The sequence below is a fragment of the Populus euphratica genome, unplaced genomic scaffold, assembly GCF_000495115.2.
Source record: "Populus euphratica unplaced genomic scaffold, PopEup_1.0 scaffold1130.1, whole genome shotgun sequence".
Taxonomy (NCBI): Eukaryota; Viridiplantae; Streptophyta; class Magnoliopsida; order Malpighiales; family Salicaceae; genus Populus; species Populus euphratica.
Window position 1 is genome coordinate 101686 of NW_011500462.1, and position 17493 is coordinate 119178.

At 32.2% G+C, this 17493-nt stretch overlaps 2 protein-coding genes across 2 annotated transcripts in view; one reads left to right on the forward strand and one right to left on the reverse strand.

The window, feature by feature from the left end:
* The window catches only part of RPS17 (ribosomal protein S17), a 1525-nt gene extending 1338 nt beyond the window's left edge, over positions 1-187 (forward strand). The window contains exon 3 of the transcript XR_840222.1: positions 1-187. The gene's annotated coding sequence lies outside the window, so the exon portion shown is untranslated.
* A 645-nt stretch (positions 188-832) lies between these two features.
* LOC105114833 (homeobox-leucine zipper protein GLABRA 2) lies at positions 833-5808 on the reverse strand. The gene is made up of 11 exons (XM_011011526.1): positions 5595-5808; positions 4934-5211; positions 4519-4636; positions 4203-4400; positions 3690-4064; positions 3480-3581; positions 2508-2717; positions 2126-2300; positions 1749-2020; positions 1529-1615; positions 833-1432 (listed from the first exon to the last, which is right to left on the reverse strand). Exons 1-11 carry the CDS (start codon positions 5670-5672, stop codon positions 1055-1057), a joined length of 2271 nt encoding a protein of 756 aa, XP_011009828.1. The 5' UTR covers positions 5673-5808; the 3' UTR covers positions 833-1054.
* Positions 5809-17493: the final 11685 nt, after the last annotated feature.

Here is a 17493-nt window from a genome sequence, read left to right on the forward strand (position 1 = left end):
AGCAGGAGCAATTTCATAGAGTGAAATGCTCTTGCTTGTTAGTGATTTTTAGAACTTGGTATTTGGTATCTGATTTTATAGTGTTGTATAATAGGTACAATATGGACAGGCTTTGCGTTTCTGCAGTGAAATAAATGCAAGTTGCTAATATTTCAATGAATTGGTGGTGCATTTTGAGTGGGGTTGATATCATGGCTTTGATGGATTTTGGTGATTGGTATGAAGTGAACTTACCTTTGTGTTTGGCATTGCTATTATGTTGATGAGATTGCTGGTGAGTAAGTAATGGAGAACTTAACTTAGTTGTAGATTCCATGGAATGTGTTAAAGTGGTGCCATTTCTTAGGTGATGTGTTTGGCTTTGACCGATATTTTTTCATCTCCTTTGAATCCAAGTTCATGTTAAGCCAAGATTTTCATGTCTCGGCTAATTCCTTTTGGCCCAAGAAGCGGCAGCTTTTGTGGGAGATTATATGATATGCTGCAGGGTTTCCATTGATAAATTAAATAGAGTTGTTTGGATGTTACTTGCTGGTATGAGTGCTTTACGTTAGATATGCTTGAAATCTAGTGCTTCTTCTTGTGATTTCTCTTACAGATTTTGTTGATTGGTTATTCCTTGTGTTAATAGTTATGGTTGCTTTACCGACTTTGGCGATAAAGTGTGAAAGTAGTTAATGGGTTTAATAGAAGCGGGGGTTTTGTTGATGAGAGTGGCCATTTTTTAAAAAAAAATGAAATAACATTTTAAAAAAAACTGCAAACTACGTTAGCAAGTGTTAAATCTATTCATGAAGATGCTTACACACACACACACACACACACACATATATATATATGAATCACATGCCCTTCTCATTCTACGGATGCCAATAGAAGATTTATCCAAACTTCAAGCCCTTAACTTAAAAGTTCTAACCACAAACAAATAACATACAAACTCATAAAGATATCCCTCAATTTAAGATATAAAATATGGAGGGGCTGGGAAAAAACTAGAAACCTATGAGCTTTACAGTTAATTTGTGTCTAACTAACTAATAAGCTACTGTAATCAACTATCTTCACATTGCAAGCTTGTCTTGATATTTTTCAATGTGCATGATATAAGTGTGTTAACAGAATCCACAGATTCCATGGTTGGTTTGGCTGTGGGAGAGGTATTCGTTAGGATTTGGAATGCTATCGTTAGCAAACATCCTCCTTCCGTGCTCCTCTCCTCTTGCCTAGAAGTGATCACTAATGGTCTTGATTCGTGTCCATCTGGAAGAATTGAGAATCCTGAAGGTAATATTGCAAGGTTGCTTGAATCACATCCAGTAATCACAGATTGCATTCCATTAGTGTCCACTGGAGCATACACTACCATGGATTCATAAGCATTTGTGCAGCTATCTTGAAGTACCCACATGTTCTCTTTCGATTTCATCTTCTGCAATTGAAAACAGCTAGTTAGAAACATGAATGTTGAAATGCACATTAGATTAATGGCGTGGTCTCCTCTTATCTGAGATGTGGATAAACTTACTAGGATAGCTGCTGCATTGCCTCTATCTTGCCCTTTGATCAAGTTTGCAATGGTTTGCACAGGTCCTCCATTTGACATGATATCCCACTACATTTTATGCAAAAAATATTGTCAGACAAGTTATCTGACAAAACTTGTACTCTTTAAGTTGCGCAACTCAAAGCAGGAATATCCCATTTTGATAGGATTTTAACTGAGTAATGGCATATTTTTGCTGTACCTCATTTCTACGAGCTTCGTCTCTTAAGAAATCAAACAGAATGTGAGGAACGACAGGCAACCATACAGAAGAAACTGCACACAAAATCACTCCAATAGGTTCACCAGGGTCATTTAAGTTTTTCCTAGAGGAAACCCTTATGTCTTCTCCTGTTTTGCTTGAGACCTTGTTCCATGTGTGATAGCTTGATGCGCAGATCGCTCGACAAAAGCTCCATGTCATTCTTTGTGCCAGTTTCAGAATGCTTTTCCTTCCAGCTAGTGTAGCAACACCTAGATATTTACAAAAAAATAAAAAATAAAAAAATTCATAAACAATTTTATTTATATAGATAGCAGACAATCCACAGGAAAATATGGCAACATAGTGTGGCTTACCAGTTGAATCCTTGGTGGGAACATTGGTTGCCATGAAGAAAACAAGCCGCTCACATTGGAGTTGCAATGTTGCCATCCAATGCCTTGCTCCAAAGGTTAGACCGCTATGAACTACTGTCCGGTACATGGTATGAACTGTGCTTTTCTGGCATTGCAGGTGTTCCACCCAGATCACCTGAAAGGATTGTTATAAACTTGTCAATGTCAAACTGTTAAAAAAGAAAAGAAGATGATTTAGTATTATGGCATTGTTGTATATGCTTGTCTCTATAAATTTGAATTCTTGCCTCTTTTCTTCCTTCTTTCTTCTTCAGTTTCTCCAGTTTCCATTTAAAAAAAAAAACTGAGGATAAAGCATGTTCAAAACCCAAAGCACATGTACCTTGCAATGGCCATTTGATTTATCCTCAATGATGCAACCAGAGGGGCGTTTTCTGCATTTGACGAGTGAAGCATCAATATTGTCTTCAACTTTGTCAATAGAAACATCAACAATGGCCCATTGTTCTGCATTAAGTTGCTTGCAATATCTCACAAAATAAACTTCTCTGGTGGGAACCATGGGTGTAAGCATTTGGACCTCCGCAAACATCTGCAAATAAAAAACAAGAACAAATAATTGGTAAGAGCATGCAGACTCAGCTAAGAAATGAAGGCCAACGAGCACACAGTTCAAAGCAATAAAGTCAAGAAATTGATGTTTTAACAGGCCCGAGCAGGAGTTTTTTATCCATTAATTTGTTTTCATTCATCAAAACAGATAAGGGGGTGTTTTAGGCATTTAATCTTTTGATTCCCAATTAGTCACCTCTAACCGTAAGTAAGAGGGTAGTCAAACTGTCCAGGAGTTGGACCTTCAGCTGGACCAGCTAAGGAAAAGTAGATCTCCATAAAACACAAGGTCCCACATAAATATATAAGAAAAAACACATTTTCTATGACAGCTGGGTGCTATTAAATACAACGCAAGGACAGTTCCACAGCAGCCATCCTCTCTGCAGAAAGCAGATTGAAGGAAAGAGGCTCCCTACCTCTTTCAAAATATTAATTTCGTGGACACTGCATTTAATGTTGAAAAGGAAAGGGAAAAATATTCCCACTCTGTTTTCTTTTCTTTTCTTTTTGTAGTTAATTGTTATTTGAGGTTGAAAGCCTTTTTGAGATAGGGAAAACACAGTCATAGTTCATTGACAAAAAGCTGCTGCCTTTCTCTTCTCCTTCAAGTATGTACTATGGCTTTCGTCTTCACTGAAATGGATGCTGATTTCCCATGCAGAGATCTCTACCTTCGTTCAAGCTGTACTAGTGCCAGTTTTATATGAGATGCATGTTGCTAATTAGAGCTGTAACTCACCAATTGCACTGCACCATTTCTACTCGCACCTTCACCATTGCTGATAACATCAACAGTGGCTGCCTTTGAAATTAGGCATGGAAACATTTCCTTCCACTGATCCTGTTCAAAGGGATAAAAAGATTATTGGTAATACATAATTAGTTAAAGGGAACTAATCTATAATTAATAATTATATGTGGTATACTGCTAATAATTATAATAACTCACCACATCCATAAAACTTTGAACTAGCCTTGGGACATCAATGAACACAACCCCTGTCTCCCTTGAAGCCTCAATGGATCTCTTTGGCCTTCCATTAATGCTTGAATCTTCAGAACCAAACACTTTTGTGTACTCATCGTAATTGAGAATTTCACGACCTGTCTCAACACTTCGAATCCAAAGTGGTTCGCCTGTCGTAGCCATTTCCTTCAGCTCTTCCATTGCTTTATTAGCAGTCTCCATGATTCTAGACTTGTCAAGTCCGAAAATCCCAGTGTAAAAATCGAGTGAACTTCTGTTCTCTTGCTCGTTTCCAGCTGAGCATGATGCTGGTGCCCCTGGACTGCATTTTCCCACGACCGCTCGAAGTTTTTCTACCTGCATGACATGACGATCAAACTTATGCTAAGCATGTGATTTGATTAATATACTACAAAAAAAAAATGTTTGATTTTCTGTAATAATTAATATTAATTAACTAATTAGGACCACATTATTACAATCTTAATGTCTAACCTCGGCTTTGAGCTTTGCATTTTCGATGCGTAACTGTTGTTCCTCAGTGCTTGTCAAGGCAGCGTCTCTACTAGTGGTAGCGGTGCCACAATTTGGGCAGCAAGCTTTGTTGATGGTCTCTCTCATGCTCTTGTTGTCTTCCCGGAGTTTATCCATTTCAGATTTCAATAGAGAGTTTTCATGGCGCTCTTGTATAGCCTGCGCAATACAATTAGCAACAGCCATGGTCATTAAACCAGCAAGATAATTAACCAACTGTATTAATGAGGGAATTATTTAATTTGATCTATCCTACATATAGCACCAACGTACGTGCCTTGATTTGAGTACGGCGATTTTGGAACCAAAACTTGACTTGTCTAGGAGCAAGGCCAAGTTGCTTGCTTAACTGCTGCCTTTGCTTCTCATCTGGATGAGGAGACTCCTTAAATAGCCTGAGCATTAATCATTAATCCACATGAGTCATTAACGTGAACGTTCATGGATGATCAAGAACACAATCCTGGTCTTAGATACATAGCATAAACACATTTGTTAATTAACAAGTTAAAATTAGGAATCCTTTTAATCTGTGTGTTGAGCACTGTTGAACAAGGAAATAAACTTTTTTGAGTCGTCTTTTTAGCCTTACAATCCTGTTTTCTTTCTCTTTTAATCTTCGCGAGCATACCGTTACCGTACCTACAAAATAAAGGACAACGAGAGAGAGAGTGGGGGATAAGAATACATACGCTTCCATTTCTCTGATTTGCTCAGCGGTATGTCTGTGGTATTTCTTTCTCTTTTTTTTCTTGTTTTTGTCATCACCATCATCATCATCCTCGTGATCATGCTCTCCTTCACCTTCAAAATCATCATCTGATTTTGATCTCATAGGCCCTGAGTTCTCACTGCTAATTTCCACTGTTTCTTCCCTTCTTCCTCCTCCACTTCCTTCCTCCCCCTCCTCCACCTCCATGCTTGCCGCTGCTTCCCCATTACCCACATTTGCTCCACGGAATATTCCAGCCTTCAACAATAAATAAAACCACAAAGATGTTTAGGGAGATAGAGAAAGGGTGTCACAAGGGTACTTAAACTTCGATGCACAGCATCCATGCATATATGTATAGTTATGCATGAGGGATTTTATTTATGAAATCAAGACACACATCGATCAACCAAATAAAAGATTTTCCTTTTTATATTTATACACACACACACACATATATATATATATGCACAACAACTGGATAGGTAAGAATATTGGTAGGATTCGAAGATGGTAGCCGGAAAAGCTCAAAAAGAAAAGAAAAGAAAAACCAGTAAGTTAGGCAAGAAAAGATGTGTTCGTATGTAATACGAGAAAAACTAAATATCGAAAAAGAAGAGTAGTGGTTGCAGGGGAATTACAAGACTAAGAGAAAGAGCAGGCGAGGCAAAGAAGTCCTTGATATGAGAATTGGGTGGATTAGACATGTCGACGCCCATGGCCAGTCCGGAAGAGGTTGTTCTTCATTTGGCGATGAAATGGTAGTTTCAAGGAGCTAGCAGGCAACAAAATACTATTGCTGGCTAGAGAGAGAGAGAGAGAGAGAGGTGGGGCTCGCTGATTTAAGGATATAAAAACAAAAACGAAGTCTTGAAGGGGTGATTTTGTAGAGAGAGTAAAGGCTGGTAGGAGTTGACTGTTAGATATTGCTTTGAGTGGAATATGTGGACGTCCAACTAACTTTAAGCAGTTGAATCTACGCTTTCCAACGGTATTTTCAGTTTCCCATTACCAGGTGGCTTTCAGCTCAGCTGTGGCTTCGACCCAAGCTACCAAATTAATCTCCACTCCTTCCTTTACTTTTAATTGATGATTTTACCGTTTCGACCAAGAACTTTAGGTATCCACCCTCCTAGCATTAATCATTTTGTAGCCTAGCCAAGCCTAGCCTAGCCAGCTCAGGTTTTTAACATTTCAATTCCCACTTTTAGAACATCATTGACACTGTCTAAATCTGGGGTAATGAGATTTTTCCTGTTTTAATTTAACACCTTAAATCTTTAGATTCTGACGCATCTCCAGCCACCTTTATTTAGAAAAGAAGATAGTTTTCTTATGCATCAAGTTTATGTGAGAGTGTTTAATTCCAAGATCGTTTATGAAAAGATTTTATTCTAATTATGATATAAATTAATTTGAAAATACTCTTGCTATCGAATCAAAGGACATTTAGTATGACAATGAAGAATAATGCTTTTCAATTATTTGAATAAAGGAATAGCGGCTCGCTTTGCCCTATATTGCAACTTAATTATTACACTTGTTAGAATTAATTTTCAATAATTTGAAATTATTTCACCATAATATATATACATGATTTGAAGTTGTAGTCCTCTCGATTCTTGATTGGCAATTACTAAAAAAAAGTGCCACCACTACAAGAACATTTGCTAAATAGTATTTAACTAGCTAAATGCTTCACAACTAGCAACATTTCAAGTTAATTTTTAATGTAAAATAAAAATACTTGATAAGTTGTTGTGTGCTTTTAATGAAATAAAGGGCACTAATAAATCATAAAAAAAAAAATGTTAATACAAATTAAAAGCCAAATTAGAATACTACAAGATAGTTGCAGAACTTGTTTGGGAGTGTAGTTATGATTATTTTTTAAAATATTTTTTGTGCTGAAATGCATTAAAATGATGTTTTTTTATTTTTTTTTAAATTATTTTTTAAATCAATATATTAAAACGATTCAAAACACAAAAAATTAGTAAAAAAATAGAATTTTTGAGAAATGTGGTTTGTACCGCGTTTTCAAAAGGTGCAACACACTAAATTGATCATCTTTGTTAAAAAAATTATTGATATATATGATGTCCTTGAACTTTCTGAACCATACATCAATCATAGACCTCTATTCTAGATTTTTAAAAACCTAATTCCATTAAAATAAATGTTCTTCCATCGATGATTTCATCGTTGAAGTTATCATGCAAGCAACCTCCATATTATTGGTACCCAACTAATTAACTATCATTGGTTTAACTCAAAATTTATTCAATTTATTTAATGTTACACTTAAATCATTATCAATTTTCTATAAAAATTTAAATTCCTCCAAAAATACATAAATTTTCAACTTAATAATAAAATTAACAAAATATAAAACGTATCTATTAAATAAGACATTATTTACTTCATTATAAAACGTCTAAATTACAAAATCAAACATAATTTTATCAAATAAAATTTTTCAAAATCTTATACAAATCCTAACATGTACAAATTATACATTCATAAAATAAATTTCTATGAAAAAAAAACTATAAAACAAACAAACACACAAACATACATATATTACATCAAAATTCTAAAAAACTAACATTTTAAAAATGGGTCAAAATAAAAAAAAAAATGAGTAGTTTTGCTTATTTGGTAAATTTTTAAGAAAAATTAAACTAAAACATGAATATTGATAGACTGAATCTTGGGATGACGAGATTTGTGATGATAAAAGCTTGATTTGTAATAATAAAAAATGATATATTTCCTTAGTATTTCTATCTAAAATACTAACATATTATTTTTTTATTCTTTAATTTTCTATTGTAATAAAAAGATAATACTCTGTCAATAAATGTTATTATAATCTATTAATGGTATTATTTCTATTGATATGTTTATTTGTATTTGATAACTTTTTGATAATGCATCTCTAATAATTAAAAAGTTATGATACGAGTTTTTGGATCCTAAAAATTTAAAATTTTACTATTTTTACTTCAAATAAATCACCTCCTAAAAGAATGATAATGTAAAGAAGCATTTTTTTTTATTTTTCTTAGACATTAAATAATAACAAGATTGTAAAAAAAATAGAAAATAATTTGGAATTATCTCAAATTTTATTGGTGGCCCTAAAAAACATATGAATTTATCGGTTTAATCCAAGCTTGGAAAGATTAATTTCAAGAATTAAATGTATAAAAGGATATCTATGTAATTAAACTTATGTGATTTTCTAAGTAATTTGAAAAAAATGATATAATTACAGCTTATTTTTCATTTTTTATAATTTATTGAATTTAATTATATTACGAAAAAAAGCCAATAAATTGTCGGTGCTCCCTCCTCTTACCTGTCTACCAAAAAAAAAAATTATTTTCTCTTGTAATTTATCCGTACAGGGAGGGGGCAAAAACAAAACAAAACACAGGCAGTACTAGACAACTAGAAGACAGAAATAAGGTTGAACCAGGCAAGCCGAGCGGAGCCGTATTTGAAGGAGCAGTTTAGCTGTATCGTTGTGTATACATACATGTACCGTCGTGTCTTCACATCATTTATATGCTGGATTTAGACAATTAATGAATTTGTCTCCAAGCTTTAAAAAATCTTCTGCTGACATGGATTACTCTTCACCCTATGCTCCGAGACACGCATATAAAACAAATATAATTTTTATTTTTTAAAATTATAATAACATCAGTTTTTCATTTTCAAATCGGTCATGGATTTTATTTTGTTTTTTTATTTTTTTAAATAAAAAATCACTAGTTACTCTCATAATACCGTGATTAATTTTTTTGATGCACTCTATATATATATATATATATATATTGCTTTGGAGAACAAGTCCCTGTTAGCTTTTACCTTACCAGGAAAAAAGAAAAGGAGGGGACTTTTTACCTAGGGAAAAACCCCTTTAGCAAATTCCGCAATAAAATGAAGAGCTTCAATGTGGGTCCTGAGAAAGCTGATTGGCCGGAAGGATGACCTGAGCGTCTTTTTCCGATAACGGTGGTGGAGTGCAATGAGAGTTATTTTTAAAGTATTTTTTATTTAAAAATATATTAAAATAATGTTTTTTTAATATTTAAAAATTATAAATTATTTTTTTTAAAAAAAAAAACTTAAATGTTACCCGATTCTGTCTAGAACGCAGCACCGAACAGGAGGCAAACCTTTCATTTGTGGGGCGAGGAAGCATGTCGTCTAAAGCCAAAAGGAGCAACTACCACTTTGGAGAATCACATTGATTACTTACCACTCACTCTTTTTACCATTTTCAATTTCACTACAGCATCAGCAGTGAATATAAATAATTCTGGTGTTTGACCTACAGATATCATTGTTCGTTGTTGTTGTATCTTCTTTCTATTTTGTTCTTAGAGTGGTGTAAGAAAATGGGTGGCAAGCACAGTGGCGATGATGGACTCCCCATGCCTTCATATAACCGCCCTATAAAGGAGATTCCTTTTACCATGTCATGTAATTTCTGCCATCAGCTAATCTTTGACCTCTGTATTTCCTGATGTGCACAGTTCGTGAAGAAGGACCTTGACTGCAGCCGGTGCACAGGATCTTGAGGGTATTCCTTGGAGCCATTATTAGCCATCATCTTCTATAATTAAAGTTTTGGTGTCTTATATGTTATGATTGAGAGCTCATCCACCATTCCTCAAGCCATCTGTGAATAATTCCAAGTGCTGAGTTTTCTACTTCTCCATTGACGATCTCGTTTTTTGCTGTTAGTTAGGAATGGTAGATAATATAAAGCAATCAAATGATGTGGAACGAACCCAATAAAAACAATATTAATTGAGTTGCGGTTCCTTTTGGATTTCTCTCACTACTTTATCCTCTTCTTTTCCTTTTTCCCTCGCATTCCATCAAGGAGAAAAGCAGAGAGAAAGAAATCTCACAAGCAAGCGTCTCAAACCGCTTGCTTTTCGAGGTTTCTTATGAATCAAGGCTGAGGCGCCCCAAAAACCAGAGGGAAAAAAATGGAAAGGATATCAAGAGTTTTGGGAGGAAAGTTGGGGAAAGGGTGGAGGTTTTGATGCTTTAATTCAGGTGGGAAAGATGAAATTGGAATGATGAAGCGGCCATAAAAGCCACAAAAAGAAAGGTTTAAAAAGCTTTAAAACAAAGACAGGAATAGCAAAGAAAGTATCACTGCATCAGCTACTTTCGCAAAGAAAAAAAGGGATAGATCCTTGTATAAAGTTGACAAATTGAAGAGATGAGAGTAGTTCATGCCGGCTTGCTGTAAAATTGAACATTAATCCACCCTACCAAAATTTATATAGAAATATTGCAGACAGAGAGATGATAGTTGCAGCAGAGGAAATGCTCCAGAATTTGAGCCTTGCCTTCAGTACTGCCCTCAACTATGAGAAGATTAAGGATCACTGCTTCCAGTTTTTCTCATTCAGATTATAGATTTGTTCTAGTTTCCTTTGCTCGCCCTTCACAGATCAAAGTATATTTGTATTATTACATGTAAAACACTAAAAGGTGTGGTTTTTTTTGTTGTAAAAATATTGTTCCCTCCCTCGTATTTTACCGTGAACAATTCAAAAATCTTTATTTTTTTCTAATTTTTAAACCTCAAATTTATTTATTTATTGGCACAATTGCATTTTTTATGTCCACAATAAAGAAAAATCAAATAAAATTTGTTGAGTAAGAAAAAGATTAAAAGAAAGGGTACGAAAGTGGAAAAGACATCCCATATAGACGAAGATTTTAAAGTTTTTACAAGAAATTCACTCCAGTCCTCAAACTTCATATATGATACATATTTGATCCCTTAGTATTTTTTCAATTTAATTTTGATACAAATATTTATTTTTATTATTATTTTAGTTTTTGATTTGAGAGAGATTGTTGAATTTCAAAAATAATAAGAGAAAAATATCGTTAGCATCAATTCTAACACTAAAACAATGGATCTTTATGTTAAATAATTTTATTTGATAAATGGAGTTTAACTCGGTGTTTTTATTTTACCATGAAAGTGCTTAAAAAAATAGATATGAGCTTAGAAAATATTTTTTTTTTGTCTTGGGTTGATTTTGAATTTTGAGATTTATTTAGGCATGTGATGGATTTATTAAAATATTTGAGATGTTTTATATCAAAAATAGGTTTTAAATAAAAATACCTTCAGCCTTCATTTCTCACTCACCATAGTGGTTGGAATATTGGTAAAATCAAATAACGCATCATCTAACCTTTTTTTTTTTAAGAAATTGGGGTGGATGACATATCTACCATTAAAAAAAAATAAAGGACCAAACGCAGGGGGCCATGCTTGCTAGGCCCAATAACACAGGTTTTTTCTCTTTTTTTTTCTAATTTTTTTATGTATATCTTTTTTATATGTTTTTTTTCAATTTAGATTTAAATTAATATCTCTTCACTCTTTTCTTTTGTTTATTTAACCCCTTTTAAATAATATTTTTTTTTTAGTTATTTTATATACTTTTAGTTTTTTAAGAGATTATTTTAATTCATCTATATTTTTATCTTTTTATGTTTTGTATAAATACAAAATATTTATTTTCAAATAATATTTATAATATATGTAACCTTACATAATATTTTTTTTTCCTTTTATTTTTTTCAATCAATTTTATATGCGTCTGTTTATATTATCGTTTGCTTAAATAAAAATTTAATTTTGACAAATAAAGTTATTAAACACAACCGAGTCAAACGTCTATGTTCTGAGGTCAAATATCTTAATCTATATATATATCTATCGATTTTTTTCATTTTTATCTATATTTATCATGAATGACTTTTTTTTTATTCATTAACATGCATGGTTCTTAATTTAGTTGATTACATGTATACATAAATTTTTTTATTTACACTTAATATTTTTTTTATGTATAAAAACATGTTGAAAAAACCTCAACATACATATATAATTTTTTTTTAGAAAAAAACAATTAGCCTGTGATGAAGAGCAGATGAAATATAGTTCAAACTCTTTTTCTTGTTCAACTCTGTCTAGTATTCAGTTTGTATTGGCTTGATGTTTGTAAACCTCAAGTTAACATATACAAATTGCATATAGAAAGTGTCAAAAAATCATTTCAATCTAAAATCTTAAACTATTAGATGCGGTTCCAAGATATGATTTATATTATTTCTAAGACACCTTTTTAAATGAAAGTTATTTGAATTGAAACTTACACAAACTCGTGTTATCTTGTGTTTAATTTTTATTAAATAAATAAGGATGGTAAGACTCGAACTTGTGATTACTTGGTTATCAAGGTTCTGATATTATGTCAAAGAACTAATTCAACCTAATAGCTTAAACTGTTAAGTGATATCCCAAAATATAATTTATATTATTCTTTGTACACTCCCTCAAGTGAAAGCTTTTTGAATTTGAAACTTGCACATACTCACATTACCTTGTGCTCAATTTTTATAAATAAATAGGGTTGGTGAGATTCGAACTCATAACCGCTTGGTCATGAAGAATCTAATACCATTTCAATTGACGGATATGTTAGAGAATAATATAAATTATATCTTAGGACCTCACCTAAAAGTTTAAGCTTTTGAGTTAAATTAGTTTTTTGATATAGTATCATAGTCTTGATTACTAAATAGTCACGAGTTTGAATCTCACCACCCCTATTTATCTGATAATAATTAAACACAATATAATGTGGGTTTGTACAAGCCCAAAAGGCTTTTACTTGAAGGAATATGTTAAATAATAATATAAATCATATCTTGGGACTTTACCTAACAACTTAAACTATTAAGTTGAATTGATTTTTTTTTTTCATAACTTTGATGATTAAGCGATTACAAGTTCAAATCTTACTATCTCTATTTATTTAATAAGAATTAAATACAAGGTAATATAAATCTGTGCATGTTTCAAGTCTAAAGGATTTTTACTTGAGAAAGTGTGTTAGAAAATAATATAAATAATATCTTGAAACCTTACCTGATAACTTAAAAAGACCTTACCTAATAACTTAAAAAAATTATCATAATATGATTTATATTATTCTATATTAATAACATTATATGTTTTATTGTAGTCAAGAATACACTTTTCTAAACCACAAGGGGTAGCTCAACTGGTCAGGTATTCGGTTTGCCCCTCAATGATCACGAGTTCGAGTCTTTTCGGGACCACTAAAGTTTTACATAGTTATTGACTTCAGGATCTATTAGATTAATTAAAATACGGATAAAATGATTTAAACATCCACATTAAAATAAATCTTGATTTAAAAATTTTTTATTAAAAAATTTTCTATTACTCTGCATCAAATTGTCTAAATATATATAAAAATTAGTTTGAATATCCATGTTAATCTAAAAAAAATACACCTTTGCAATTATAAACAGCAGTTAATGCATGCATCGCAACACAAGTCTGCATTAGAATAAATCTTGATTCAAGAATTCGCGATTACTCTGCATAAAATCTGCTTAAAGTCATGCCAAGAAATGGATTATGTTCTGGCAAGATTCTTCAAAACTTAATTGCCTCTTCCTCTACTCATTTTGTTTTTTCGACGCTATCGTACATCTCACAACATTTAAGATATCTAGACACAACACAAATTAGCACCTTTCAATAAAGTATATTGCAGCTGCTAAGACTAATAAAATGGCATCTAATTAGAAATTTCCAATCTCTGAATCAAGTAAGAAATCCTAACACAACACGCAAACCGCATGGAACTGCACTGACGCAGCCATTGGGACCAGGAAATCCTCAAAGGGAAGTTGTTGTATTGAGAATCGAGTCAAATAAGGATGCCATGACAGGCTGGTTCAGCTCAACGAACATAGCTGGTGATGGCTTCCATTATAAGAGGGCACGGCTGCTAGCTGCTAGTTTCTATCCATCTTTTGGAGACAGTTAGATGTTGAAGAGTAGATGAAATATACAGTGATTTTTGGTGGTCACGGCAACAGCGCCATACAGTGGCAGGCGAGGTTGCGTAGAAAATGAAAATGAATAAATATGCTAACAAAACTTTAATGGAGCAGGGTTGTCAGAGCTAGTCTTGATTTATGCTTACACACATTCATGTCAATCATTAATCACGAATGCCCATTTCTTTACACAGAGGTCAAGGGAGTCTCCGGCAGAGAGTGATTAGATTCTCCACCTGATCTACTTGTCTCTTCTTCGTTATTGAACTAATAATTGTTAGGGAATTTAGCATCTCTTTCATCGTCCTTCTCCCTCTCTCTCCCATGGTTAGTTGGAAGAAAAATGTGACAATTACCAGTACCAAACAAAGAGCAATTAAATGAACAATGAGGTAACTCACAGGTCATTGTCACCAAAGCCCATCCTATCATCGATCAAAATGAAGAGCTCGTCAACTACCAGTCTACAACTAATTAGGTCAAGTATGCATCAATGCACGTCACTTCTTGTGGTAGCGGTGGAAGTAAAGCCAGGTGGATTCTTACAAGAACAGTGTTTATAACATCATGAAACACACATTTGAAGCTACGTACTGTGACCAAGCGTCCATTGAAATCTTGTCCACCCAGATCAGGCATGAACCACCGAACACTTGTATGAGAAGATAACTCATTGTGCGGCAGAGACACAAGGAGAAACATTACTAGAGAAATGATGGATACAAAAAACAAATTGCAATTATCGGAACCGCCCAAGCTTAGATTGAGCAACAAGTATGGATCTACCTGTATAGTTTTGGACCGACAACAGAACTGATAAATAAAAGCAACTGGGACATGATAATGTGTTTGACTTCTGGCAAGTCTCCAGGAAAGCATCCTTTGGTTCGTTTCACATACAGCTATAACGTTTAGTATGATGCCAAGTATAGAATTTAAGCTACAATCAATCATGTGTGTAATATATTTTCCTGGCAAGTCTCCAGGAAAATATCAAAGGAAGCGACGAGCACAAATTATGCAAAAGTACTAGTTTAAATGGATTCATTTGGAGCTTAGACGATGTTACATGTCATGTTGCAATCCAAAACATTTAATCTGCAACTTCCCAGAAACCAAGAAATGGACTTTGATTAAATGCAGGTTAGATTTAATAAAGAATAGAACTGAACAAATACCAACTGTTGTTACTCACAGCTGGTTTCTCTCAGGAAATTATGCCTGTAGGAGGATAATTTCGATGCCTCTTCATCAAATATAATACGACCAGGTCATTTTTTGCCATTCATCACAAGTCACAACGAACATTTTATTGGTTCCTGAATATTATACATGTTGTGAAAATAAATAAAAAAAATATATAGAAGTTTAGATAAATTTATAGTTGTTTAGGGATTTATTAGTTGAAGTTGTCGCAAATTAGAAGCTATCTAATTAAATAATCGGATTCTAAGTAGCTTTAGCCAGTTTCCATAAATCCATTGGAAGCATATCGATTGTACCTTCATCGCCATTTCTTTTTCCATCTTGGATTATATAATAATTTTCTATCCAAATTTTTACATTTTCAAATTACATAATATTTATATAATTAATTAAAAAACCTCGAGTTATATACGAGGAGAATTAAATAGAAAAAGAATTACAACCTATAAAAAAAATAGAGATAAGACAGGAGATGCAAGCCCTATTTAATATTACAATCATTCAACTATAAAAACATAATCATATTGATCTTTAATGTCCATAATTATCCACCATGCATAAAAACATATTAATATACATAATAAAATTATTGCATGCTTCAATTCTAATTATTGGCTCTATGTGCAATTTTAAAAAAAAATCTAACACTTAGAAATATTAAATTCAAATCCAATTTGATAATTTCTCAATTTAATATAGATTCTTTTATTGAAAAACAATTTTTCAAAATTTAATAAGAAAATTAATCATATTAAAATTCTTATTGGTATCCTAAACTATTTTAGGATCAATTAAATAAAACTATTTGGGTTTAAAAACTCTCTAATCCTAACCCTATTAAGATGTGACAAAACTAAAAAAGCACTACAAGATTTAACAGTGTTACCGACAGAATTTTTTCATCAATGTAAGACACATATTCCATTGGTAATTATATTACCAACGGAATCACCAACGGAAATGGTCCGTCGATAAATTGTTTGTTGGTAATTTTTTATCCGTTAATAAATCTGTTGGTATATTATTACCGACGGATTTACTAATGAAACAGACGCATCGGTAATAATATTTTTTATTACCAATAGAATTACTGAGGGGTATTAATTCTGTTGGTAATTATTTAAAAACATTTTATAAAATTCATTTTATAAAATTATAAAATAATTAAATTAACATAAATCAACACTCTATAATATATACTCAAAATGCTTGGAAAAAAGAATAAGAAAATCAACTCAAACAAATTTGCAATAAATAAAAAAAATAAAAAAAATAAATTCAACTAAAAAAATTCATATGAAAAAAATGAAGTTGCAATTGCTAAAAATTTAAAAATCCCTATAAATAAATCAACTAAAAATTGATCTCATATGAAAAAGAAAATCTCACAACAACATTTATACAATTATTAAGAACAAAAAAATTAGAAATAAAATAAAAAACAAATATAGTGAAAAAAATCATGAAAAAAAAAGGAAAACAAATCTTAGCTTAATGTAGTTGCAAGTGAAGCTAAGGAAAGAAAAAATTTTGTAAAGCATATTAATTAATAAAAACTAAGAAGATAAAAGAAGAAAGAAGAAAAAGACTTACTCGAGCATGGACGAAAAGAGAAGGAGATGAGGAGAGAAAAGAAGAGAAAGAAATAGATATTGATGTTTGGAAAGAGAAGAAGATGAGGAGAGAAAAGAAGAGAAAGAAATAGATATTGATGTTTTTTTACATATAGTGAAGAATAATGATAATGATAATAATAAGAAATGAGTCTATCTCTTATGAAATAAAGGGATTTGGACTTTTTATTGGGGCGAGTTAGCAACGAAATTACCAATGGATAATTGAATATTAATATTTTTTAATTATTCCATCGATAATTTTATTAGTAATATATAATTTAAATTTTTAATTTCATAAAAAATTTTTATAAACCACCAATAATTACCGATGATTTTTCAATCCGTCGGTGATTATGTTTGTAATATTTAAATAAAAATTTTAAATTAATTGAATTTTTTCAGAAAACCGCCAAATAACACCAACGACTTTTCAATCCGTCGGTGATTTTGTCCATAAAAAACAACAATTAACAGTGCAATTGGAATGTGAACAGTTCTGGAGCTCTTTAGAAAATACCGATGGAAAATTCTGTCGGTGATTTCCTTCGTAATTGACATGATGACTAGTGTTCATAGTTTACCAATGAAATTACAGACGGATATTACCGATGAAATAAATTCAGTAGGTAATTCTGTTGGTAAATGACACGACCAAAAGTTTGATGTCTTCTTCCAAGTGCAGGAATGTCGAAGTAATAAATAACCTAGCAAGACCGGGATGGAACCACAAGGAGGTTAATTGTATAAATTATAAACAATAACAATAGTAACAACAATAATA